The sequence below is a fragment of the Beta vulgaris genome, chromosome 7, assembly GCF_026745355.1.
Source record: "Beta vulgaris subsp. vulgaris cultivar EL10 chromosome 7, EL10.2, whole genome shotgun sequence".
In the NCBI taxonomy this organism is placed as follows: Eukaryota; Viridiplantae; Streptophyta; class Magnoliopsida; order Caryophyllales; family Amaranthaceae; genus Beta; species Beta vulgaris.
Window position 1 is genome coordinate 7,853,178 of NC_079208.1, and position 25,717 is coordinate 7,878,894.

At 34.3% G+C, this 25,717-nt stretch overlaps 1 protein-coding gene across 4 annotated transcripts in view; it reads left to right on the forward strand.

Annotated features, from left to right (window-relative positions):
* Window positions 1-6,180: 6,180 nt before the first annotated feature.
* LOC104898576 (protein SHOOT GRAVITROPISM 6) overlaps window positions 6,181-25,717 on the forward strand; it is a 48,924-nt gene continuing 29,387 nt past the window's right edge. For 2 of the 4 annotated variants that reach the window (XM_010685669.4, XM_048647936.2), the window contains exons 1-21: window positions 6,181-6,339; window positions 6,463-6,553; window positions 6,645-6,699; window positions 6,801-6,932; window positions 7,344-7,415; window positions 9,321-9,411; window positions 9,519-9,614; window positions 10,846-10,921; window positions 11,009-11,072; window positions 11,923-12,026; window positions 12,290-12,395; window positions 14,367-14,456; window positions 15,961-16,038; window positions 16,282-16,349; window positions 16,435-16,534; window positions 16,624-16,779; window positions 18,567-18,656; window positions 18,755-18,820; window positions 23,494-23,592; window positions 23,664-23,738; window positions 24,417-24,476. In XM_010685669.4, coding sequence (XP_010683971.2) covers window positions 6,300-6,339; window positions 6,463-6,553; window positions 6,645-6,699; window positions 6,801-6,932; window positions 7,344-7,415; window positions 9,321-9,411; window positions 9,519-9,614; window positions 10,846-10,921; window positions 11,009-11,072; window positions 11,923-12,026; window positions 12,290-12,395; window positions 14,367-14,456; window positions 15,961-16,038; window positions 16,282-16,349; window positions 16,435-16,534; window positions 16,624-16,779; window positions 18,567-18,656; window positions 18,755-18,820; window positions 23,494-23,592; window positions 23,664-23,738; window positions 24,417-24,476 — 1,809 coding nt within the window. In that variant the 5' untranslated portion in view covers window positions 6,181-6,299. Of the gene's footprint in view, window positions 6,340-6,462; window positions 6,554-6,644; window positions 6,700-6,800; window positions 6,933-7,343; window positions 7,416-9,320; window positions 9,412-9,518; window positions 9,615-10,845; window positions 10,922-11,003; window positions 11,073-11,922; window positions 12,027-12,289; window positions 12,396-14,366; window positions 14,457-15,960; window positions 16,039-16,281; window positions 16,350-16,434; window positions 16,535-16,623; window positions 16,780-18,566; window positions 18,657-18,754; window positions 18,821-23,493; window positions 23,593-23,663; window positions 23,739-24,416; window positions 24,477-25,717 lie in introns of those variants that run through there. The other 2 variants (XM_010685670.4, XM_048647937.2) reach the window with 2 other exon arrangements.

Consider the following 25,717-nt stretch of genomic DNA (forward strand, 5'->3'; position numbering starts at 1 on the left):
TTTAAGTATTTTATAGGCGATGTTTAACAATCCTCTATAATATAAACAAAATAAGTCGAATCAAATGGATCCTAGACAAGTCTTAAGCAATTCATTACCAGCATAAATATTTTTTTATTGAAATCATAAAAAAGTACTACATCTAACCGATAAATTAGTAAATATATTGGAACCAAAAACATCATGTGATAATATACCTATAATCAGGCTATAGGTTGGATTTCAATATACTTCTTTTTTCTCTAAATTTACTTCAACTTTTTTGTAATAAATATACTATTTTATTTTTTGTTGAATATATATCACCAAAAAAATGTTTTGAACAAAAAATGATAAATACAGTTCAGATTTAAACATTTCTCAACTTAACCTTCACCATTTTCCCATTTGTTTATATAGGTCATCAACATGAATTTTACATACATATATATGGTTGTTATTGTTGTTTCTCTTCTAATAATGCAAGCTTAAATTTGGATTGGCAGCTTTTCTTTCCTAGAAGACCAGAATGTCTAACAATACTCCTTAATTCCAGATGCGAAGGAGGGTATTTTTACTATGATATTTGATAAGGGCCATCATATCAGAGAATTTCTTTTTTGTACATAAGAACAATAAGAAGGCAGCCTAATATTTGTCTACAAAGCGGAAATAATAAGCAAGATATTTAGCTGTATAACTTTTGATCCCAATCATTGATCAATCGTCAAATTGAGTGCATGGTGTTTTGTATATACTACTTTCTCTAGGACAAGCATCCTCTTGTCCAGAATAATATATTGTGAGATAGTTGTACTGGAAGATTTTCTAGATTTGGGTGAGAATATTGGGAGTCTTAAGAGTAGTCTTGAGGGGGAGTCTTACGGCAAGATTTAACAAGACTCAGCTATATTTGAGTAAAGTCTTGGATAGAGTCTTGAGTTGGGTTTTGATATTCAATACTCCTCTCAAGACTTTTGCCATGCAAATGATATATTTTTTGGCCAGTAAATGAATGCCATGTGTCTTTTTTTTGTGGAGTGAGTCTGTATAGAGTCTGAAGAATAAATTATAAAGTTGAAATGAGTCTGAAGTGAGTATATAGAATTAAAAATTAGTGGAAAGCTGATGTGGTATAGTCTGAAGTTTGGAGTTGAGTCCGAGGGATATACTCACCCTAAGGATGGGAAATGAATAAAAAATCTCACTTTATATGTTAATTACAAACTTCATTATCTCCCCTAAAAAAACACTTAGTGCAGAAGAAGTGCGGATCTATCTCATTGTATTAAACGATTCCAATTATTTTATTTCTGCTCCCCCCCCTTCTCGTACTAGTTATCCCAAATGACGGGTTCTATTGATAAAAAAAATAGATTTCCTAAGTCCTATATCCATTGTAGTATGAACTGACATATTTTTAAAAATTGTGTACTTTTCACAAATTTCACGAATCAAACAAATAATTGCAGTTTATAATCACGGCTTAGGTGGATACTTTAGGTAGCGGCTAATTTTCAAAATCTAAAACAATCGCAAATTAAGGTTCTCTCAATATTATAAGAAAATAACTAGGAAAATAAGTTTCTGAATGCTGCATGGTAAAATTAAAAAATCTTTTTATATCATTGAAGAAAATCATTCACAATTTGAATATAAAGCATATCCGAATTTTTTCCTTGGATAATGCAAAATTGGGTTTTAATTCCCAAAATATGCCCAAAAAAACTAAAATTCCCTGCGTATCGTCCACGTAGGACGGCACGCGAAATTTAATTTTTTTTTAGTAAAACCGCAGTAGCGGTTTTACAAGTGCCGAGAATTTTTTTTTTTTTCAACTTAGGTAAAACCGCTACTCGGAGTAGCGGTTTATTATGAAAACTGATATCTGCTTACCATATTTTGCGCAGGTAAACCGCTACTCAGAGTAGCGGTTTATATTTATAAACCGCTACTCCGAGTAGCGGTTTATTTTTAAATTAAACCGCTACTTTGAGTAGCGGTTTCCATGGGTCAAAATAAAAAAAAAAAATTTTCTCGCGTGCCGTCCTACGTGGACGGTACGCAGGGAATTTTAATTTTTTTGGGCATATTTTGGGAATTAAAACCCACTTTTGCATTATTCAAGGAAAAAATTCAAGCATATCCCAATAGCCTTTTTAAAATTTTTGTTTTCATATATCTAGGAGTCTTTTGAAAATTCCCCAAAATCCAAGACTACTAGTACTAAGAATTGGATCTAAATCGAATCAGAGATACATACAATCAACAATCTTAATCGTTGGAAGGCCTTTCTCATTTATAACAACGTACAATTCAACATCACACAAAAGGGCCTATTCACCACACTTGAATTTCGTTGAACTTTTTTTCACTAATCAAAACCGATTTAGATTGATTAAAACTATAATTTTCTTATTCAATTTCGTTCAACGCTGCGTTTTGACTGGAGGAAAAAGTGATTTCGCAAAATTAGACGGTGGGTCCCACTCCCACGTCTGATCATCTTTTCAATTGTCGGATACATTTTTCACAAATTCTTATAAAAGATTGCCTCACATTAGTGTTAACATGAGACGAACTGATGTGATGCTGACATCACGCGTGTGCATCATACCAGCAGTGGTATTAGTTAAGCGCTTGAACCTATTAGTTATGCTAACCTTAAATTGTTTCTGGATGATATAGTTAAGCGCTGAAGTATATTAGTTAAGCACTTGGACCTATTAGTTATGCTAGTAAAACCATCTCATTTCCCCTCAATTTATATTTTATCTCTCCTCTGCCAACTCTAATTTCTATCTCTTATGTCTTCTCTTATACCAACTCGCGTTTCTCTCTCCTCTACCCCTTTTTCTCTCCCCTGCACTGCCATTTCCCTCTCCTCCACCAAACTTCCATTTCTTTCTGAACCTACATCTCTTTCTTTTTCTTTCTTTTCTTTTTTGAACATATGAAACTTTCAACTATATAACGTGCTTTTTCTGCGACTTCTTCAATCTTGATGATGAGAATTTCTCAAAGCTCTTTGTTTCTCTCTATCAACGGGTCTTAACTCTAATGAATCTCTTATCATGAGTTACAACTTTTAGGTAGAAAGTTACATTTTTTTTCAAGCCAATTGTTATGGTTTTCTGGTGATTAGTTATCGTTTGTAGTTAAATAGTTAATCAATTGGGTAAATATTTATATTTGTAAGGTAATAGTTATGATTTTTAGTTATTAGTAATTGTTTATAGGTTATTAGTCATAACTTTCATGTTATTAGTTATAGTTATGAATTTGGATAAATTGTAATATTTGTAAGGTTAATAGTTATATTATTTAGTTATTAGTAATTGTTTACACGTTATTAGCTATAGTTTTCATATTATTAGTTATAGTTATGATTTTGGACAAATGAAAATATTTGTAAGGTTAATAGTTATGGTTTTTTGTTATTAGTAAAATGCGTATAATCTAGTTTCTATGATATAACTAATATACTTTAACACTTAACTAATATAATCTTCGGTTAACTAATTCATCCAGAAGCAATTTAAGGTTAGTGTAACTAATATGTCCGATTGCTTAACTAATTTCGCTGCTAGTTTGATGTACGCGCGTATATCAGCATGCATGACAAGCTGGTCTCACATTAACAATAACGTGAGACTGTCTCTTCAAAAACGGACTATATTTTTTTCTTCCCAATTAATACTCAATCTTATTCTCACTCATGATTAAGGGAATTTTTTTAGGATTATGTACATGATCTTATTTTAAGACCATGATTAGTGTTGCTTTAATATACTAATAATATACTAAAGACAAATGTTAAAGTTGCTCTTCTAACCACTAATTTTATCGCTATTTTTTTAAATTTATTTTAAAGAATATGCTTAAAATTTCATATTCTCTTTTTGTAGACAATAACTTCTTAACTATTGTGATTTTTTTCTTTCAAAAAAAAAAAAAAAAACTATTGTGATTTTTACATAGATGTCTAAAGTACATAAACAATAGTAGAAATCAACCAAGAATGCTACCTAAACTTCATACTTTATTATCTGACTACAATATCATTCCAATTCACATGGGAACATTTAGCTTTTTTTTAATCAACATCCAAGGAATCCTCTTTCTCTACAATGTCTTTCACTGAATGCTGATTGTCAACATTGTTGTGATATCTTATTTTGGACTGCAATTTTTCGTCAAACATGTTATAATTTGCTCTAGTATCAACATTTGCAATTGTTTGTGAAATTAGTTTTTCTAACTCGAATAAGAGAATAAGATAGTGAAGAACGAAGGTGCGTTTTCTATCCTTAATTGGGGTACTTGATTATCAAAGTCACTTGTACTCAGATTACTGACGTAAACATGATTGCAAAGAAATGTCTTTCCGCTCTCGTCTTTTTTAGTACTATTTGAAATTTGTTTCATCCAGTGTCAAAAAAAATAAAATTCTGAGCTTACTTAAACTAAATTCATTGATAGTTTTGAGTTAAGTGAAACATTTTTGTAAAATTTCTTATTGCGTCTTTACATTGCCATTTTTTTAATGTAGTATGTAATAACAAATAATAATCATAAAACGCTGAAGCGTTTCCTCGAGGATAAGAACCATTATGAAACTCTGTTATACGTTCTCTTGTCTCTTTGTCTCTAATTGAACTTATGTATTCAAGTGTTTTTGGATAACTTGAAACAACTAAAAAATAGGTGGTCTACAAAAAATCATCATACCACACTATTTGAGTTAAAAGGGTCGTTTAGATATTGGTGCAAAACACAAATTGATGCTTTTAAGATGTATAGTGAGATGGTCACATGGTGACACTGTTTTGATTTAATTTATTTGGGAATTTTCCACCAAATAACATTTACTTACTAATTCAATGTTGTATTATTGCTCAGTTGAAAATTCGTGCAACACTTGTATCTTTAAGGTCAAACATTTCGAACTTTGACTCCGAAGTCCAAGCACCTTTCATGGAGGAGAAAATTTTCATGTGTAATTATACAAAAACGACCTATGTATTGATTTTTGCTGTAGTATATTAGTTAAATCATGATATGGACAAACTATATCACCTTAAAATACAATTAGCCCTTACAATAAATTTCTATGCATATCATAAACAATAACTCGGAGCATCAACTATCAAAATACAAGTTATTTCATAGATAAACACATGTGAGAATAACTACAATGAAAATATAGTTTGTTTAGGAATTAACTAGTTCTTGTTCCGGGCTATGCGCCTGAATTATTTACTGGTGTGCATTTGAAGTCTTCAAAAACAGAAATATTTGTCTTTAAATGATTTTTTCCCCAACAAAGACCAACATGAGCATTGTAATGTAATTGATTAGTCCATTAGCATATCAAATGAGAGGCCATGGGTTCGAGTCTTGAAACACACATTTTTATTGTTTAATGTCTCATTTGATTGTGTGGGGGGGAGGGAAGAATACATGTGACATCAAGGTATTTATTTGTCTTGAATTTTAGATATATATATATAAAAATTTCCTCCACTAAAAGTATGATATCTTCTTTGCAATAACATAAGTCTAATATCTTCACCTAGACTTCAAATACGATTGGTCACAATTTCACTTAACCTTCATTATGAAGAAAACACATCTTAATTTACAAAAATAATTTCATATAAAAACTATGTTGGATTTTTTCCAATAAATATTTTCATAATATCATTATTTTTTTGATTTTTACCAGTATAAAATTAGAAATATTAATGATTAAATTGTGGGTCAAAAACAAAAATTTTATCATACACCTAAATTGTGTATTGTGAGCATGATACATCTAAGTCTTTTTCTTTTGCTCAGTATTCATTTGAAATCATCTAAATGAGCAAAATATACTTTAAAAAAAAAGAGAATTTCAAATGAGCAAATAAGCAAAATTTTCTTTTTTTGAAAGAGAAATTTCATTAATTGAAGGTCAAACGACATCTACAATAGATATTAAAGAAACACAAGATACAATTCGTCTTCGAAGAAACAACTATTGATGAGGAAGTCTATCATTTTGACATAGTTTGGAAAGAGCATTCTTAATCAAACCATGTTAACCGCATCCGATACACATTTTTATCAATCGAAGTATATTTTTATTTCTCATATACTTTATATTTTAAAATAGGAAAATGTACTATGATCCAGCTTAGCTGGCTACGAAGACCAAAATCATGAAACGAAGAGCATATGCTCCCAAATTCGAGTAACTATAAACATTTTACACGCCAGCCTAAAAGCCTTCTTCTCCTTCCACCTCATTCTCTCTCTCTCTCTCTCTTCTATGTCAAATGGCTTCTTCAACCTCCGGCAGTTCAATTCCCGCACCTGGTACTTCCATTTTTGTTTTTCTTCATTTTCAATCACTTCATTCCTTCAAATCTCAATCGAATTTTGCAATTTCTCTTATCAATTTCATTTTTTTTTTGTTGTTGAACTCTGCATGATCTTCAGAGGCCGTACAAGTTCTAGTTTCATCGCTTGCAGATGAATCTTCCGTGGTTCGAGAAGCTTCCATGGCTTCTCTCAAAGACATTTCCGCACTGTAACTTTCTCTCTCTCTCGTACTATATAAACATTCAACTGATTTCACTCTGTTGTATTTGCTGCTTAATTTCGTACCTCACTTGTTGCAGGAACCCTCTTTTGGTGCTTGATTGTTGTGCTGCTGTTTCACGTGGTGGTCGCCGGGTAGAATTTTATGCAATTTGTGTTGTTGGAGTTGTGTTTGATGAATTGTGATTGTATAATGTGTGTGTGTGTCTTCTTTTTTGGGGGTTGAAATGGTGCAGAGATTTGGCAATATGGCTGGGTTATTCCAAGTGATGGCATTTGGTGTTAGAGCTCTTAATAAAGGAAATGCTGATCATACATTTATGTCCAAGCTCGCGAAGATTGCCACTTCTGAAATGATCTCATCTAAGGTTGATTTCACATTCTCAACTTTTATCTGTTTATTATGTAATTCCCTAATTAAAGGCTTGTTTGTTATTGATTTTTTTCCAGTTTTCAATTTTTTTCAGAAACCACAATAAAAAAAATGAAAACCAGAAAAAAGTATTATGTAGTTAGTTTTCGAAATTGACATGTTTAGTATAACTATGATTGATTTTAAGTTTTATATACCCCTTATATCGTATGACTTTTATATTCTTGAAATCAAGAATTGGAAAATGACAGTGATGCTGAACGGGCCCTAAATTGATGATGCTTAATTTAGTACGCCAAAACTTCAGTGAGCACTTACTAATAGCTTTTCCATTTTGTTGTGCATCATGTCATATCATGTCTAAATTCAAATTGAAGGATTAGAAATGGAGTTTCATTTGTTGTAGGAACTCAATGCTGATTGGCAGAGAGCTGCTTCAGGGTTGCTTGTTTCTATAGGTTCGCATTTCCCTGATCTGGTAAGTTTCTTGATTTGAATTCTGCTGTCAAATGATGGCTTAACCATTGTTATTTTGAGAAACATTCACTTTTGCCCGAAACTTTTGCTTTCAGTGTAGGGAGTTTGATAAGGAAGGTTGAGAATGTGTAACGGTTGCTAGTTTTGTTCTAGATGTGTAAAACTTGTTTAGTGGCCTCACTCTTTCCTTGATATAGTGTTGTGTAATAGGAAATGGAAGTCCATTGGTACTATAATCTGTTCTTTTGCCGATTGAAGTATTCAAGATATAATTAATTAGTGAAGGGTCTTCGAGTTCCTTAACGTACGCTTAAAAACACTTAGTTTGAACTATAATTTTTTGCTTTAGACCAGTATAGATTTTTTTTCTTGTTTATATCTGCGCTACTTGTAGAGTTTTGAGCTGACAGCTATGCTACATCAGTTTCTTGACCCTATGCGTAGCAGCATATGGTTGACTTAAGCATCATGCTCTGATAATAAAACCTGAACTAATACTAATTGAACTTAGAACTGATGAGGTTCTTTATTGGACTATGTTTGGGCTAGGTTGAACATCCTTGTTTTCCAGAGGTATATTCTTTCTGTTTGCTCTTTTATATTTTTTAGAAAATCTCATACTGCCTCCCTATCTTTATTTTATTTTCATTGTCTGACATGTACTAGTCTCAACTCTCACCGAAATATGTGAGTCCCTTCCAAGCCCATTTTTCTGAACACTGCCAAAGTGGGAAGATGGCCATAGTTTCCTTAGAAAGAATGGCAGGGTTGAGCTTTTTGAATGTGGGAAGATCGCTGTAGTTTCCTTAGAAAGAATGGTAGGGGTTGAGCTTTTTGAATGTGGAAGATTGCCGTAGTTTCCTTAGAAAGAATGGTAGGGGTTGATCTTTTTGAAGGCTTTACAACTCTTCACTTAGGATGTAATGCATATGGATGAAGCTCGTGGTTGTGAATATTCCTACTAGTGTATACTCTTCATCTAGGGTATAATGCAGATGTGTGAAGCACGTGGTTGTGAATACTCCTACTAGTTGGTTCACCTTCATAATTTTTGCTAGAGAGGTAAAGTGAAATATTAGAAGCTCCCCTACTGCCAAAGTTCTACTCAAGCAGTCTAAAATTTCATTTCTTCACAACCGAAAGGGAGGATGAAAACGGGACAGGATGAGGAAAACATTTGTTTCTATTTTTTCTGTCTTCAAAGGTGCTATGAGTGTATTCCACTCACTCTTGTACATTAGACCAATTGTACCCAACCCAGCAGTTTTGAGTGCTGTTTATATGCTTGCCTTCTTCTTTTTGGTGCGAGTGATGGAGGTAAAAGTTAGAATCTTGAGGGTTTAGGCTAAGTCGGAGTAATATGGAGTACATGGGGTGCAATATTTAGTAAAAGAGGGAGCCAATAGAGGATGCAGTAAGCCAGTAACATCAGATGGAAGGGAGGTGCCCATTAATAAATGTTTTAAGTACCTTTGGTCGATCTTCCCTAGGAATGGATGGAGACTTTCCCCAGATTTACACATATGATATGGTCAGGGTGGTACAGAGGGACAACTGGGCTTTTATAGGACCGTATTGTACCTTTAAGGTTAAAAGGGAAAATTCTATAGGATAACTATTGGACCAGTAACCAACTTTATTATATGGGTCTCTGTGCATTTTGGAAGGATCATATTAGGTAGATGGTGGTAAATTTTTAAGCTTTCTATGCTTATTTTCCATTTTGGTTCATTTTCTATTCGTTGCTTGCATGGAAAGAGAGTCGAGGATGCTTCAGAAATCATAGCTGAAGTGAGCTAGTGATGCTCCTTTGATGTCATACGTCTATAACAATATGAGTTTGTTTTTTTAATTGTTTTTTTTTTTTTTTCAATGTTTGTTGCTTATTTTGAGTTCTGGCTGACAGATGATGGAGGAAATATTTGTTCATCTAACTGGAGCTAGTTCAGCATTACCAGCTATGGTTCAGATACTTGCTGATTTTGCCTCTGCTGATGGTTGGTTATTCTTATTTCCCAATTGATTTGTTTTAATCAAATAATTTCTGGATGTCTTTGGTTATGTTAAGCCATCTTGAAGCTCATGCATTGTTGTTTGATTGAAGCTTTGCAGTTCGCACCACGCTTGAAAGAGGTACTTTCACGAGTTCTTCCCATTCTTGGAAGTGTAAGGGACGTTCATAGGTCAATCTTTGCTAATGGTATTGTTTAAACTCTATCTTCATAATGTAATGTCCATCTCAGATTTTAGTTTGATAATCTTGTCTTATTTGCTTTGATTCTGCTTGTTCTTAGTTATGAAGGCTGGGGAACTATGGAGTATAGACCACCCTAATTGGAACTTGTAATTTATCTGTGATGCTGGGGTTTGCATTTACCCCTTTCATATCAGTCAAAATGGTTACAATGTTCACTTAGAAGCATTTGGTTGTAGATGGTTGCAAATGGGGACCCAGAAGAATGGGTAGGGTGGATAAAGAAGCATTGGCTGAATGTAATTTTAAGCCCACCTTCAATGAATCAGCTCCATGGCCTTATCCAGTGATTCTTGTTCCATGCTAAGTGGTTTGTAGCTGGAGCTTTATCACTAGAAAACTGACAGTGACCTATAGGAGCACTCATTAGGTGGTGATGATGATGATAAATTTGGAACCTAGGCTATTTGCTAGTGAAAAAAAAGGCAAGTGCAATGCAGCTTGTCTGGGCCTATAGTTGCTCGGTTATTTGGCCACTGGCGAGCTTTATCGCTGGCAGCCAGATCATTTCAGTCTCAACTCTCATCTTTGTTTGAGGGGAGGTCTAATGGGAAGTGGAACGGGGAAAGTCTGTTCAGAATACTGGCAAGCTTTGTCGCTGGCAGCCAGAATGCCAGATCCTTTCAGTTCTCTTTCTGTTTCTTTATTCTTTTGCATCTTTATCTTCACGGTCTTTATCTGAATAAAAAGCAAGCAATCAATCTTCTGAAAAAGAGATAATAGGTACTAGTTAGAGATGAAGATGCTAAATTTAATAGATATTTATTATGAAACTTAACTGTGCTTATCTCCACATCAGAGATCAAGTACCACATCTTTAAGTGAGAATTGTGGTAATTATCTAACTAAGATTGAATCTGTCGTTCCCGGGGTTAAAAATTAATGAGCAAGAGCTGTGATTTTATCTGTGTTTCTCTGTCATTTTCACATGAAACCTAATATTGCATTGGTCTAACATCAACTACTTTATTAGACCCCTGGTCCTCTACTTTTGTGTGGTTCAATGTAATTTCTCTTTTTATGAAAAACTAGCCCAACCTAATCTACTCAATTGAAATAGAAAGAGATATTCTGCTGATTTCCTGTGAATGATGATATTTCCTGTATCTGTTTGTTGCACACAAAATACATAGATGGAAACAACTGGCTTTAATGAAATTTTATGTGTTCTTTCCAGCCTTCAAGTGCTGGTGTCAGGCTACGTCGCTATACAGTACTGAGTTCCCTTCTCATGTGCTTGATGCAGATGTCATGTAAGACGAAATTGTTCATATTCAGTTTTCATTCTTATGATATGCTAGTTGTTCATCTGATTGATTTGTTATTCTTTTGTAGTGCAGGTCATTTTTGAATTCTGCGTTTGAACTTTTCTTAAGAGTTTGGGCGTCTTCGAGGGACTTAAAGGTTCATACGCTAAGCGTTTTATCTCTTTTTCATTCTTCTCCCCTTAACTAATACTTCCTCCACCTCACCTAACATCCTACCTTTGATTGTGTGACTCGCAAATTGTATGTCGTGTTTTTTTTATATGACCATTTTAAGTGGATGGAGGGATTAATCTGTTTAATTCCTTAAATTGGAGCATAGCTTATAGTTGTTGAGTTAAATTGATTGAGTTTCATGCTTCCTTCTCTTTTCATTTTGGTTAGATGAAAAGAGATGGAGTGAGAAACCATGTTATAACATTTTGGGTTATCTGTTTCCACGTTCAAAATCAAAGAAGAATCTCATTATCTGGAGCTGGAAATTATGTTTTTGTGGTTGCAAAAATAGCCTTCATCCCTAATTAAATGTCATTAGTTTCAAGTTGGATACAAAACTTTACAGGCCAAGCTCTTTCATTGGCCTTACAGTTGAAAAAAGTGACTGCCTTGGCCCCTGGGACAGTTCGGGCTTGATTCTATTGTCTATTTCCAGGTCTTCTACTTTCAGTTGAGGATATGAAGGCTCTTGTGTTTAAAATTTGGTGTGTTTACTTTCTATTTCTGTCTTGGAAAGAACATCTTGTCCCATTCATTGTCATTTCTATTCTGTTCCAGTCTGATCCTTTTGTTGTGAGCAAGCATGGGGGTAGATGGGAGAGTATTTTCAATGTCCACTTGCTTCTGTTGCCTATGTTATTTCAATTTTTTGCTGCGATATATTGAGTGCAGGAAACTTGTGTCTGACATTCATGTCACTGTCGTGTGATTGATTCTGTTTGGGAAGAAATGAGTAGACTACTAGAGTTTTTAACTTATAGCTTTTTCTGTAGGTACGAATGTCCACTGTGGAAGCTCTGGGTCAGATGGTTGGTCTAAGTACGAGGCTACAACTGAAAACAGCCTTACCTCGACTTATTCCAACTATGTTGGAGCTGTAAGTTCTATACATCCTTCTGTTTCATTCAACTTGTGCAAGTGTTATAATTGGTCACGGCTCATGAAAATTGATCTTAATAATTACTCGGTACATATACTGCTTTCATGAAGTTTGTGGAATCTTTTTCACATATAGACTCATAAATGTTGCAAACAGTTTGCAACTTGATTGGCGAGCCTTTAATATATCTTCTATGTGCTCAGCCTTGCCCATGAACCAGAGTGGTTAGTAATATGGCTCAATTCTTGCCCTTCTTTCAGGTACAAAAATAATCAAGATATTGCTTATGTTGCTACATGTAGTCTCCATCATGTCCTAAATGCCTCTTTATTATCGGAGACTGGCCCTCCGTTGCTTGAATTTGAGGTGAGACCTCCACATCCTGTTATTCAAGAATTATATTTATATCACTAAAGTACTGCAAACAATGAAAATGGGGAAGCAGAAAATCTCCAGAAAAAGGAAAAGGGAAAAATGTACTGAAAGTGGAAAAAGTTCCAAAAACATCATCTAAGCTAAATATGTTTGAATTTATCTTACAATATAGTTAGCAATGGGAAACCTAAAGCACAATATGAAACAATAATACAATCATCATCATCATTATCACCTATACTCAATCACCTCAACCCCGTCAAAGAAAAAGGAAAGCACAGGACAATAAACAAAAATGCGCAAATTTCATGTTTCATTTCAAATTTAAGTTCGGAATTTTGAAGAGATTGCCGCCATTTTGCTGAAGGAAGGTGAGAATGTCAAGTTGTCATGCCCCTTATGCCATGGGCAATACGCACACTAAATCACTGGGACGAACGCTTGCAATTGCATAAGTTTGAGCTTACTCCAGAATCCTGTCCTCAGTTCTGATTACAGTTTTCCAGCATGAAGCGGCAGTCGCTAGTCAGCCGTACGAAATGGCTTTTGTTGACGGGACTTGTACACAGGCCATTTAATTTTTCGAGTAGTGGTTTAGTTTGTCAATGGATTTCTCATTCTCTACAAGAAAAGATATTCGTTAACTATTATACAGTAATTATTTTTCCTCTTATCCAAAGAAAGAGGATCATTGGTCCTTTGTAATTTTTTTTTTTCTGAAAATAAACATAAGGTAATTGATTAATAGCCTATGCAGATGAACAGATCTATAAAATTACAATAAAATATCACAACAAAAAAAAATTCAATAGCATATCTAACATAAAAAAATAAAGGTCACTCCCAAGAAAACTAGTTTTGAACACATCTGCATGCCCGTCATTGTCTTGTTTCTAGATGCGGCCTTATTTTTGAAGGGGGTCCAAAAATCTCATATGATTTTCTTGGATGAAGATTTATCTGATTTCTTAAATAGCATTCTTGAATTTGATACTCGTCGCAAAGCGATAAGAGATTCATTAGTGATATAATCCTGCCAGATGATAAGGTGAACAACTAGGATAAATAAAAGTCTCCTGCAGGGAGAGATTATCACCCATCAACAGATTGAATAAATGACTTTTACATATGAAAAATTACTATTAGAAAACAACAAACTTTAAGATTTTCCATGTTTCTATAATTCTATGATTTTACGAAACAAATCTCTATATTAAGATAATATGTAAAATAGGAATAGGAGTGACGGTTTCTGAATGATTCAGGGGCCAGAATTTGTAAACTAAACTTGTTGTCAAACTTGAATACTTTATTATCCTTCTTAATTAAATGTTATTTCTAAATACACCTTGTCAAAAAATAGTTTATTTCTAAATACATGCTTCCTCCAATCTAAAATAAATGCAGCTTGAGGGGGAGGCGCACAAGAACTAAGAAGAGGAGAGAGATAGAGAGAAATAAAAAGAGGGACCCACGAGAGTGAGTGAGAGAGAGAGAGAGAGGGGGGGGAGGGAGGGAGATAGCTAGAGAGAGATAGAGGAAGTATATAATTATATTCTGTACTACCTTTAATTCATTTTATTTTTTATATTGTTAAGTTATAGTGCTTCATGTGAATTCGGTCACAGCCTATGCAAACTATAATTCTGAGGTGCATGCATGGCATTTGGCATATTAATAGAAGTAACTTACCTCATAATTGAAATAAAGTTTATAAAGGAAACACCTTGTGTAAGACCTCGGTAGTACCCATGTACTTGATGTTTCTAATTGGTTGGGGAAAAATGCGATGTGAGTCAAAATCCAATTTGAACCTCAAATAAATGGATAATGGATTCGACCAAAAGCAACCCAACCTATGGTGGAGTTGTTGGGGTTTAGCTTAACTGGTGGATAGTGCCATATTGCCTAATCTGTTCTTGTCTGAGCTCTCTTCTCTAATTAATTATTTCATGTCTGCAGGACATTACTGTTGTCCTATCCACGCTTCTTCCAGTTGTGCTCATGCACAACGACGTTAAAGAGCAGCCTAAATTTTCTGTTGGTTTAAAGGTTGTGCCCCTTTTCTTCTACATTTCCGTGTTCTCATTGTATCATTGATCTATCAACTGTCACTATGAAATATCTCTGAAATCCTACATGGACTGTTTTCTTTGCTTTGTGAGTATCTATCTGTGAACTTTTGCAAATTACCTGTTTTTTTGGTGGGACTCCTGGGGGGTTATTGTCTTGCCCTCTTTTTTTTTTTTAAGGGACAACCTTTGCAGGATTTAGTAATTTGAGATGTATGCATATCTAGTCTGTTCTATATTTTTTTCTTTGCAATCATTTTCTTTCTTTGTTTAGTGTGCCCGAAGCCCCAAACAACTTATTTAGACAAGCTTAATGCATCTCGCATGCACATCTTTAGGTATTTCTGGATCTTATCACTCGATTGATGTTTGGTTGTTATGTACTTGACATTCTCTTAACTTTTAGTAATTTCCTCTTTTATGGTTTCTGTTTCCTTTTCAAATGTGAAGTTTTAACTTTCAAAACATTCCCCTCCCCCCAAATCTTTAAACTCATTTGCAGATTCATCACATGAAATTTGGTAGGCGGAAGGGGCATAGGATTCTGCGGGGCAGGAAGCTCTTTATATTTTATGTTTTTCTTTTGTGGGTGATTTCACTGGAGAGGAATGACAGGATTTTCTGTGATAGGGACTCTCTTCAACTTCTTTATGGGGGCGAGTGCTGTATGTAGCTTGTTTTTGGGCTTATGCTCATGGGGCTTTCCCAAATGTGTCCCTTTGTGATACTTTGTGAGATCCAAGCTCCTTTTTTTTTTCATTGATTATCGAGGGACTTCTGGTTCCCGACTTTTGTATTTCCACTTTCCCTGTGGAACGAAAAGTTTTTGCTTGTCAAAAACTTCAGAAACCGTCACTTTCCACTCCTTCTGATAGCTGTTGAGGTCTCACTCAGTAGGGGGTGTTGATATGTCACCCCGTAGTGACCCTAAGATTCGAGTACCCGCATTTTCTGATTCCTTGTCTAGATTTTTTTTTATCTTGTCTGCTTTCTGGTAAAATATATCATGATCTGTTTGTTAATTTTTCCAGGTCTGCATTTGGATGCCAATTACTACCTTTGTTTTTAAATAGATGCTCCATTTTGACTTTTACACTATTTTTTTTTGGTGAAGGACACTTTTACACTATTCATGAACTTTACTTTGACCATATTTTTCTACATATGTATAAACTCAATGTTAGCATACAAGATATTGTTGAATTTGTCTCGACATATGTCTTCATAATATCAACTTTTTTTTATAGTTTTATTATAGAGAATTAGAAATATTAATAGTCAAAGTTGTGCATTGGCAATGTGCAAGTCATAATGGAGCATCTAAATTGATTCTGTTGCTATCAAGCAACAAGTTGCTGTCTGATGTTAAAAGCTTGTTAGATTTATAATTCTGTTCTGTTACTCTCTTTTGTCTGTAGTCTATGTACGTCTATTCTAACATTGTTGGGCATTATATAATGTTGTTAAGGTTTTTGGTTTGGCAGACTTACAATGAAGTTCAACGTTGCTTCCTCACAGTTGGCATGGTGTACCCCGAAGATATTTTTGTGTTTCTTTTAAATGTGAGTAGTAACTTCCACTCTATTAGGGAGCATCAAGTTGTTGTAAGACTGTGTATTGGAAGATGTTATCTGCTGTTACTTTCAAAGCTCCATAAAATGATAACTCATTGAAGCTTGTTGATTTTATTGGTTCTGCTGGTGCTTTTTTTTTTGGGTTATTGTTTCTGTTGTTTGGCTCACTATAGTTCTTTCCTTGAAGTGAATTATTTTCCTTAGCTTCTGATGGTGATATTTTGTTATCAGAAATGCAGATTAAAGGAAGAAGCTTTAACTTTTGGTGCACTCTGTGTCTTGAAACATCTATTACCCAGGTTCTTATTCTGGCAATGATCTACACCAGTTCTACAACCACCTGTTTCCACGATTTTTGACGTCCTTTTGTGTTTTATTATACAGATTGTCTGAGGCTTGGCATAATAACAGGCCGATGCTTGTTGACGTTGTAAATTCGCTGCTTGATGAACAAAATCTAGGAGTTAGGAAGGCACTTTCAGAGGTTTGTTGATGACATGCTCTTGTAACTGGACCTTTTCATGTTGCAACAGTGTGAGATTTATGTTTACTAACTGCAGTTTTTGATGGCAGTTAATTGTGGTTATGGCTTCACACTGTTATTTGATTGGTTCTTCTGGGGAGCTGTTTGTGGAATACCTAGTACGCCATTGTGCTCTGCCAGACCGGGAAGAACATCAGCTAGAGTCAAGCAGCAGTTTTCATGCTTTAACTTACAGGAGATTTGAGGTGTGAATTTGGTTTCTTGATTGCAAATAACTTTGACACACCAATCATATTTTCTTGGAGATATGTCATGTGCATAGCCTTTGATAGTGTTATACTCAATGGTATAGATGTCTTCGTGAAAACATTTTACTTCAAATCTATGTTGCTTTTGTCTTTTTCAGAGTGTGCTTTTCTTTCCCCTTCTCGTGGGAGGAAAATTCTAGTAAATAAGGCACCTATGAGTTGTCACCCAATGATTGGAGCATCCTTCCTGCACTTCTCTCCTTTTCCCTTTTCTGGGTCTTGTGAAACCAAATCAAAAGCCTTTTCTTACTAGGGAGGGTTGCCTGCCCCAGTTCTTCAGCACAATGTGACCGTTTTGATGTGATGTGCATTATAAAACCTCGTTCTGTAGCTTATCAAATATTTCCGCCTCTTGTTTAGTGACAGCTTCCACTGAAGCTTTCTGTCCTGTAAAGATCTTCCAAATTCTTACATGTCTTCTCATGTATCCTGTGATTAATACTTTTCAATCCTATCACCGATGTGTCTTTCAAGGTATTGTGACAGTAATTTGTTTTTTCAATCGCCTTTTTCTTAAAGTACAGGATTCTAGTTTCATCTGCAGGAGTTCTTACTTTGCTGAAGTGGTTTGATTATAGACAGTCTCTCAATTTGTTTGCACCTGAGATGTTGGATCATTCCCTTTACAGCACATTGGTGGCCAGTAATAAATAGTAGTGATGGTAACTAAGTTGTGAACGTTATGTCAAGGAAGTCTCATGTCACTGTGTACCGCCCTGTCCCAAATATTAAAAGCATGACGTGAAAAAGCTGTCAAAGATATGCTGCTTCTTTGCTTCCTTGTATAGCACCTTAGTGCGAGAGAAACTAGCTTTCATACTTCAGTGATCCAATCTGCCTTTTCATCCTCCATTCCAAGGCTAACCACACTTTTGGCCTTCCAAGATTAAATTTAAACCCAATTCATTCCAAGCATTGATAAGCTAAGAGTTTCCAAAGAAAGAGAACCTAAATACGTAGTAGGAGGTGATATTAAAGGTAATGGAAATTAATGAAGAAAATACATGTTTGGGGATGGAGTTCCATCACTGTGGAGAATGAAATGAGATGTTCTTTACAAAATCATGTATACAGTGATTGCCATTGCAAGCATTTAATACCACCCATCAGACACGCCTAAGGTTTAGATCATGGCAATTGTACCATACATTTTCATCTAAATGCTCTCCCCTATCTTTGGATAATTAATAGTGAATTATATGAAGAGGACGCCTACTGCCGAGGGGCATCACTCATGTGTAAAAGGATGTTTAGATTAAATGCTAACATGTCCTCAGCCTGTCATGTTAAGTTATGCCCGGAGTCAAGGGTAGACAAGTGCCTCCCTGAATGCAACACTTGGTCCTTACTACTAAGAGACCTCAAAAGTTCGAAGCTTGAAGTGATTAAGTTTCGTCAAAGATGTGCTGCTTCTTCGCATACGGCCAAAGGTTCTAGCTTCAATACTTGAGTGAATGCAATCAACCTTTTTATCCTTCATTCCAAGGTACAAACAACTTTTGCCTTATGAGGCTAAACCCAATTCATCCCAAGCATTGATAAGCTCAGTGCCATAGAGAGAGAGAGCCTAAAGACGTAGGAGATGGTGATCAACAATTTCTTCCTCCCTTTGAGACAAGCTAAATTAAAAACTTGTTACCTCTATGTAAATTTTAATTTTCCCTACTGTCCTTTGTAACAAGGTTTAGTTTTGTTATAATATTATTGCTGTGGGTGTGTGTCAGGCGAAGGTTGGAAAGGTCAGTGTGGCGGAATTGAGATCAGTATGTGAAAAAGGTTTACTTCTATTAACGATTACAATCCCTGAAATGGAGGTATATAGGTTTTTATTTGTCAATCAAAGGTTTATTGCTTATTTTTTCGAGAATATTACGTTTGAAAATGACTGCTACTTTATAATGTACTTCTGCAGCATGTATTGTGGCCATTTTTGTTAAAGATGATTGTTCCTCGAGCATATACTGGTGCAGTTTCCACGGTATACTCCGTATATAACTCCTTTCGTACCTTTCTCCATCTTTTATGATTGTTTCATGGACCAATTTCACTTGTTTATTTTCCCTTTTTTTTCTGTTTGTTAGCTACTAGGTGGTGGAAGCTATTAGATCTATGTGGTCACACGCAAGCTAGATTTAACTAAACTTTGGTACCATGGATTTCTCTTGACCATGATTTGAGTCAACTATTTATCCACAATCAATAGTTTCTTGCATTTTGAAAGTCCTAGTATTTTGGTCAAAAGTGATACCTTTCATTTTGTATTTGTAAAACCCCCAGTTTACAGAACTCTTTATAGATGTATAGCGGAAGTTAACTAACACCCCCAATTCACAACACTGTCATAGATGTGTAGTAGAAGCATAAAATACTAAATTAGGAGTTTTGCTGTCAGACTTAGGTTACAAACCTGAATTTAAGGCTAAATGAATCCACCATTAACTCCAATATATTTAAAGAACTGGCATAGACTCATAGTCATAATAGAGAAACATAAATCCAACTCCAAGATAGTTATTAAGACTTAACCAAATTTGAATCTCCAAACTAGTTGTCTTTATATCTAATCTATTTTAATGACTTTCTAGTACTAGACTTTGACATGAAACGGTCTCCCAGTACATGCCATGTACACCTTTACATCATGAAAATTATATGCAACGAGGAAAAACCAAGAACTCAATGGAAATTGAGTAAGCGCTACTTCACCGTGTAAAAACATCAAAAATCATTTCCTTATATTCAGATACCATTTTACTTTTGAAATCTTCATACACAAGTAGCATACAGAAGCACAACACACCATTCACTAATTAAGATTTAATTAATTACTTAGAGGTAAGTGAACAAAGATATTATAATTTTACCAGTGAAATGTGGATTTGAGTCTACCACCCAAATGGGAGTAACCAGTAACCACCATATACATGTGGATTATAGTAAAAAATTGAATAGGGTGAGGCGGTGAGCAGAACCCTTTGTGAGTGTTTATACTCAAATGAGTAGAATAAGGTTAAGGTCTTGCTACATGGCTCTGGTCTTCGACAAAAATAATAAAGAACATTGTGGTATTCCACCAATATATTCAACACTTTAGGGGATCATGCCTAAGGTGACTTACCATCTAAGCGCCTTCCACTTTAAATGATTTATATCATTAGGATTGAGGTGACAACCCAATGATAAAATAATGTTAACTAAAACATATAGTTCCAGTAAATGCATAGGGTTGTTCATCTTAAATTATTGTTGTACAAAATTATGTTAAGCTTTACCTACATCATAAATTCTTAAAGTCCACATCAAATTTTTAATTCCACCATACTTAATAATTATAAATTGTACATTAGGAACAACTAATTAATGCCAATAATCACCACCATTAAATATCAAAAATCATGTTATCTCCAAATGATGTTTCATGGTTGTAAAACCAATAATACCACTTAAGAAAGCAACAAGTCATATTTTCCTCCCAAAGCATGGTGAACACAATAGTTTACCTCATCAAGTTTAGTTTCACAAACCCCAAACACAAGGTACTAACAGGCACCTTCACCTTTTACAATCTCTACAATAGGTATGTAACCCAAATTAATACCTAATAATAATTTATGTTACAGACACTGTACTTAATTTTTTTCAAGCATAGACATAATATTATAGATTATACTTCCTCCATTTTGCAGCGTTTTCCTCTTTAGGATGTTCTCAATTAGTTGCAATATTGATATTTTTGGCAATATATTCTCTCTCTCCCCTAGCACTTGGGTTTTTTTTTCCTTTATCTCTCTGTCTCTCTTCTCACCTTGGTGCTTGTACACATTTTAATGTTGCAAGTATCAAGAAACGGAGGAAGTATATAGCATTAAAATTCTTGCAATAGTATTCCACTATAAACTAGTTTGCAAGTAGCAAGGTAGACAGTTTTTAATAAGAGTTGTAATAAAATTTATTTTGATTATTTTAAACATAATAAAAAAAACAGTAATTGGAACATATAAGGCATACTATACTTTATACTATAGTTCGCATGGTTAAAATGGAAGCATAATTGCCACATCCACATGACAAGTAAATGCTTCTTTTCTATTACTTTATTATTAGAAAGCAAAGTTTGCTGCAACACTTTTCATCACATTGATCTTTTAATATCAAAGGAACGAAATGTGAATATGTGAGAAAACATTTGGTTGGCAACTTTAGTCTCATTGTTTGGTCTTGTGTGATTAGATTTCAACTAAAAGATCGTATGATTAGAGGGGTATGGGGGCTGCATGGAGGTTATTCTCATGGTGGATTCCATCGTGGTTTCAGGTTGTTCGCAAATAGTTGAAGTCGAGCAGTTGGTAACGCTGGCACGCCAGGGTTGATTGGTTTTTGTCACAAAGTGCTGGAAATGGCGAAGATTAGGATTAGGGTGTTAAACTCATATTTATAAGCAAGAAATTTGATGCGATTAGGGTGTTAAACTTATATTTATAAGCAAGAAATTTGATGCGATTAGGGTGAGTTGAGCTAGTTAGTTATTGTGATAAATATGATGTCTATAACTTAAAAATTTGCACAGAAGATAAGATAAGTTCGAGATGAATATAGTTGTTAGATGATAATTATCTCTATTATATAAGTGAAGGGAGGAGCATGGTGTCCCCTATGAAATGACATTCCCAACCTTTTGGCCTTCTCCATAAAGAAAATTACAAATTCAATTTCAAAGTACTGCACATAATAGGCATAAAGTTGCCAAAAAAATAAATAAAACTCCAATCAGCCTAAATTAACACCACAAACAACTCAAATTGTAAAGCTATCTTTGACCATACAAATAAAACCAAAAACTTGCCATAATAAAGTAGGACACCAAGATAAAGATATACACAATAATGTTAAATTGCACAATACAGAATCAAAGGTGCTTCTTCCAAATAAAAATATCAATTACAAACAAACTCAAAAAATATGTGTTCTCAATTAAATTGGTTTAAAACATCACAACAATCTCAAATTGTGGATACTACACTTCGAATCAGGTTCACAATTTGTTTATTTATCTTCTTTATAACACATGCTTTCCCCTCTATATTTAGAAGAAAAAATGAATCGTTAGATGAGAATAATGGTCCTCAGAAATGTTACAACTATGAATAGCAGTATAGCACTTAGAAATATTACAACTATGAATAGCACTTAGAAATGTTACAACTACGAATAGCACTTAGAAATGTTACAACTATGAATAGCACTTAGAAATATTACAAGAAAGCCATGAATAAAACTACTCACCATGACCATTCTTAGCACATAAAAAATAAAACTCATAGTTATGCAACAAAATTTATACCCCAAATTTTCAAATTTTATACCATATATATATAGAAGTGAGTTCATATGAGAATGCATACTTACATGAGAAATGAGAATGAATTTTACGTGCTATAACTCTTATGAATAAGTGATGTAACTCTAATGAAAAAGTGATGTAACTCCAAAAAAAGAATATTAGAGAAAAAAACTTTTTTAATTTTTTTTTTTTGGCTCAAATTTTTTTAGGGGGGTATAAGTTTAATGAACAAATGTTGTAACTCTAATCCAATCGTTTGGTTGAGATTCATTCTCATTTCTCATGTAAGGAGCATTCTCATGTGATCTTGCCCCTATATATATATATATATATATATATATATATATAATATATATATAATATATATATATATATATATATATATATATATATATATATATAATACACCCATCGAATTGAGAACAGACTATAGAGGTCTGCAATCCCACTAATAATGTTTAAAAAATCTTACACCCATCGAATTGCAAACAAATGATAGGTCGGCAATTTCATTAATATTTTTTTTATATTTTCAGATCTAAAGAAGAATTTACAAGAAATGTGACAAAGAGTTGTAATAAGAGGACACCAAAATGCAAAGAAGAGGGCTTGTACAAATATATACTCTCTTCGTCCTCAAGTTATTATCTTCTTAGGCTTGGGCATGCATATTAAGAGTAAATAGTAGGAAAGTGTATGTTTAAGGTAGATAAAGTAGAATAAGTATAAAAAAATTGATTGAGAAAGAGAGAGTTAGTGGAGGGTTCCACATCATATGAATATTAAGAGATAGAGTGGGATAGTAGTAAAAATGCAGCGACCCACATCTCATCGGTTGAGTAGGTTTGGCGGAGTAAATCTTCTAATTAAGGTAACAGGACCATTATTTATGGACTAACCAAAATAGTATAGAGGACAATCATTTGAGGACGAAGGGAGTAGTTTAAATGCTTAAATTATTAAATTTTTTCCTCAAGAATTGCTGATTCTTCCAGTCAAAGAACTAGGCTACATAATTCAACAATTTGGTTGTCCTTCAACCTCTTTTGCCTAGCTATTCGAACATCTTTCACTTACCAGGGTGGTCTTAACTTATTGGAGACAAATAAATACATAATATCTATGAATCTAACTGTCAAAGTTGGTCTTTAAGACTGCAAGAGCTTCTAAAAAAGTGAAAAGTGATACATAGGGACTATCACTTTGATCCTTTTCTCAATTTGTCCTCCTGCTTTTATGTCTGGCTGTCTGGATTGTCATTGTGCCACATGCTGAACTTCTCTGATTTTTTTACATATTATTTTCTTCAGGTTTGTAGATGCATTGCAGAATTGTGTAGGCATAGATCTGGTAGTGGAAGTATGATGCTGAGTGAGTGTAAAGCTCGAACTGACATTCCAAGTTCTGAGGTAGCTTTCGTATTGTTATAGCTTTTCTAAGTTCTATTCATGTACTTATGTATGGTCATGTTTATTATCAGGAACTCTTTGTCCGATTGGTTGTACTTTTGCATGATCCTCTAGCAAGGGAGCACCGGGCAACTCATATTCTTTCTGTAAGGGCTCTAAATTCTCGGCCTCGTCTTTCAATTGTGACTCTGTCCTGAAAAAGTGGGTTTGATTTGGAAATAACAATTGTTCAGGTTTTAGATTTCAATTTCGTATTCTGAATGCTTTTTTGGGGTTTTAACTTTGCCATATCACCGAACAGTCATGAAGTTTTGATACTATTAGAAAGTGGTTTTCTGGATAGATGACAGTTCTTCTACGATGCAGATCAAATTAGGAAAGGAAAAATGGACACTTTCAGAAAAATAAAGCATGTAAAGAGGGAAATTTTATGATGTTGGGGAAAGATTTGATTAAGGCTTTTAGTTTTATATGCACAATTGGATGGATCTTACGCAAAAAGTAAGATTGGTTCATTCATCATCTCCCTTAATGTCGAATGCACAGTAAGTTTATCACTTGTGTGTTGTTGCCTCTAGGATTCTTAATGTGTTGTAAATTGATCACTTGTAAAATCTAGGTTCACTACAAATACATTGTAGGTTATCAATTAATTATAAGCCAAAACCACGAAGTACAATGCAGAATTTTCTGACATTGTTTTTCTTTTTTTCTTTTGTCAAATGGATTATTTTATTTCATGGGCCTTGATGCCATGTAATCATCCTTACAGAATAAGACACAAAAGATTAAACTAAATTTTCCTTCATCTTTTCTATGTTCAGGTGCTTAATTTCTTGGGACCTCTCTTTCCAAAGAACATCAGTTTGTTTTGGCAAGACGAGGTATGTTCATTGATATTTAGAAAGTGTTTAAAGAATGCCACTCAACGTTCCCTCCTGTCCCTTAATGTAGATACTATGTTCCTTTCGGAAACGTCCAAAGAATTTGTGTATCACTACATATAAAGTTTATTCAACGATATAATTATTTCCTTTTATGCCCTTCACAAATTTGGGTATCAATCAGTGAGCTTACTTGTAGAAGTAATGGAGAAGATGTGGAGAGAACTTGCATTTACAGTTCCAAGGTTCTCATCACTAAAATAACAAACACTTGTAAAATAACGATAACCTTGTCCATTTTATCTCTTACATTACTTCTTAATTGCATTTTTTTGTCAATATATGCAAACATGAAGGAACAACCAGGGGAGGTGGGTTGGGTAACTTTTATGAGGGTGTGCCAGAATCACTGGTGAGCATCAGTGGAAAATCTGGAAATATTATTTGAATACTTGTTGGCATTTCCATGAGGCATAGACTATAAGATTGTGGCTTTGTAAAGAGATAAACAAGAATATGAGATCCTTGGAGTCCAATATTCCATAGGTTCTTGAGTACTACCAGGGAATTAAAACTCTTCCGTTCCGTTACAGAACGGCCGTTCTGTAACGGATTTTGGATTTGCCGTTCCGCGAAATCCCGTTACGGAACGCCATATTAAAATTCACATACTTCTCGCCGCGTTGTCCGTTCCGTAACGCGAACTCGCCGCGTTAGAACGCTTTTATCTCCGTTACATCCGTTCTTTTCAAACATTGGCCAAATTCTTTTTAGGATTTAATGTAGTTGAGGAAACATGATATTCTATTAGATTTGATTATATTATGTTGTAATAATGCTTTATAAACTAAAAAAATGCAAATAAGGTTAAAAAATATTAATGTGAATTTTTTTAAAAAATTCACGCCACGTCGGCCGCGAAACGTTCTATTTCCCCGTTACAAGCCGTTCCCGCGACAACGCGACCGTTCCCGCAAACGCGACCGCGACCGTGTTTTTTTTCTCTGAGTACTACACTAAATCATCCATTTATAGGTTTTGTTATTTGTGGAATCAATCTACTAGTCTATAAGCAAGATTCCCTTGCGTCTTTTGCAGTTCTTGGTCTTTGATCTTCTTTCTGCATCCTTCTACTGGATGTCTATTATGTCATATTCTGGTGCATGGCATTTTGTCATATAGTGGAATGCTTTGATCCGTTGAATAAAATTTAGCTAGGTGGGACAAAATCTGTAAATTCA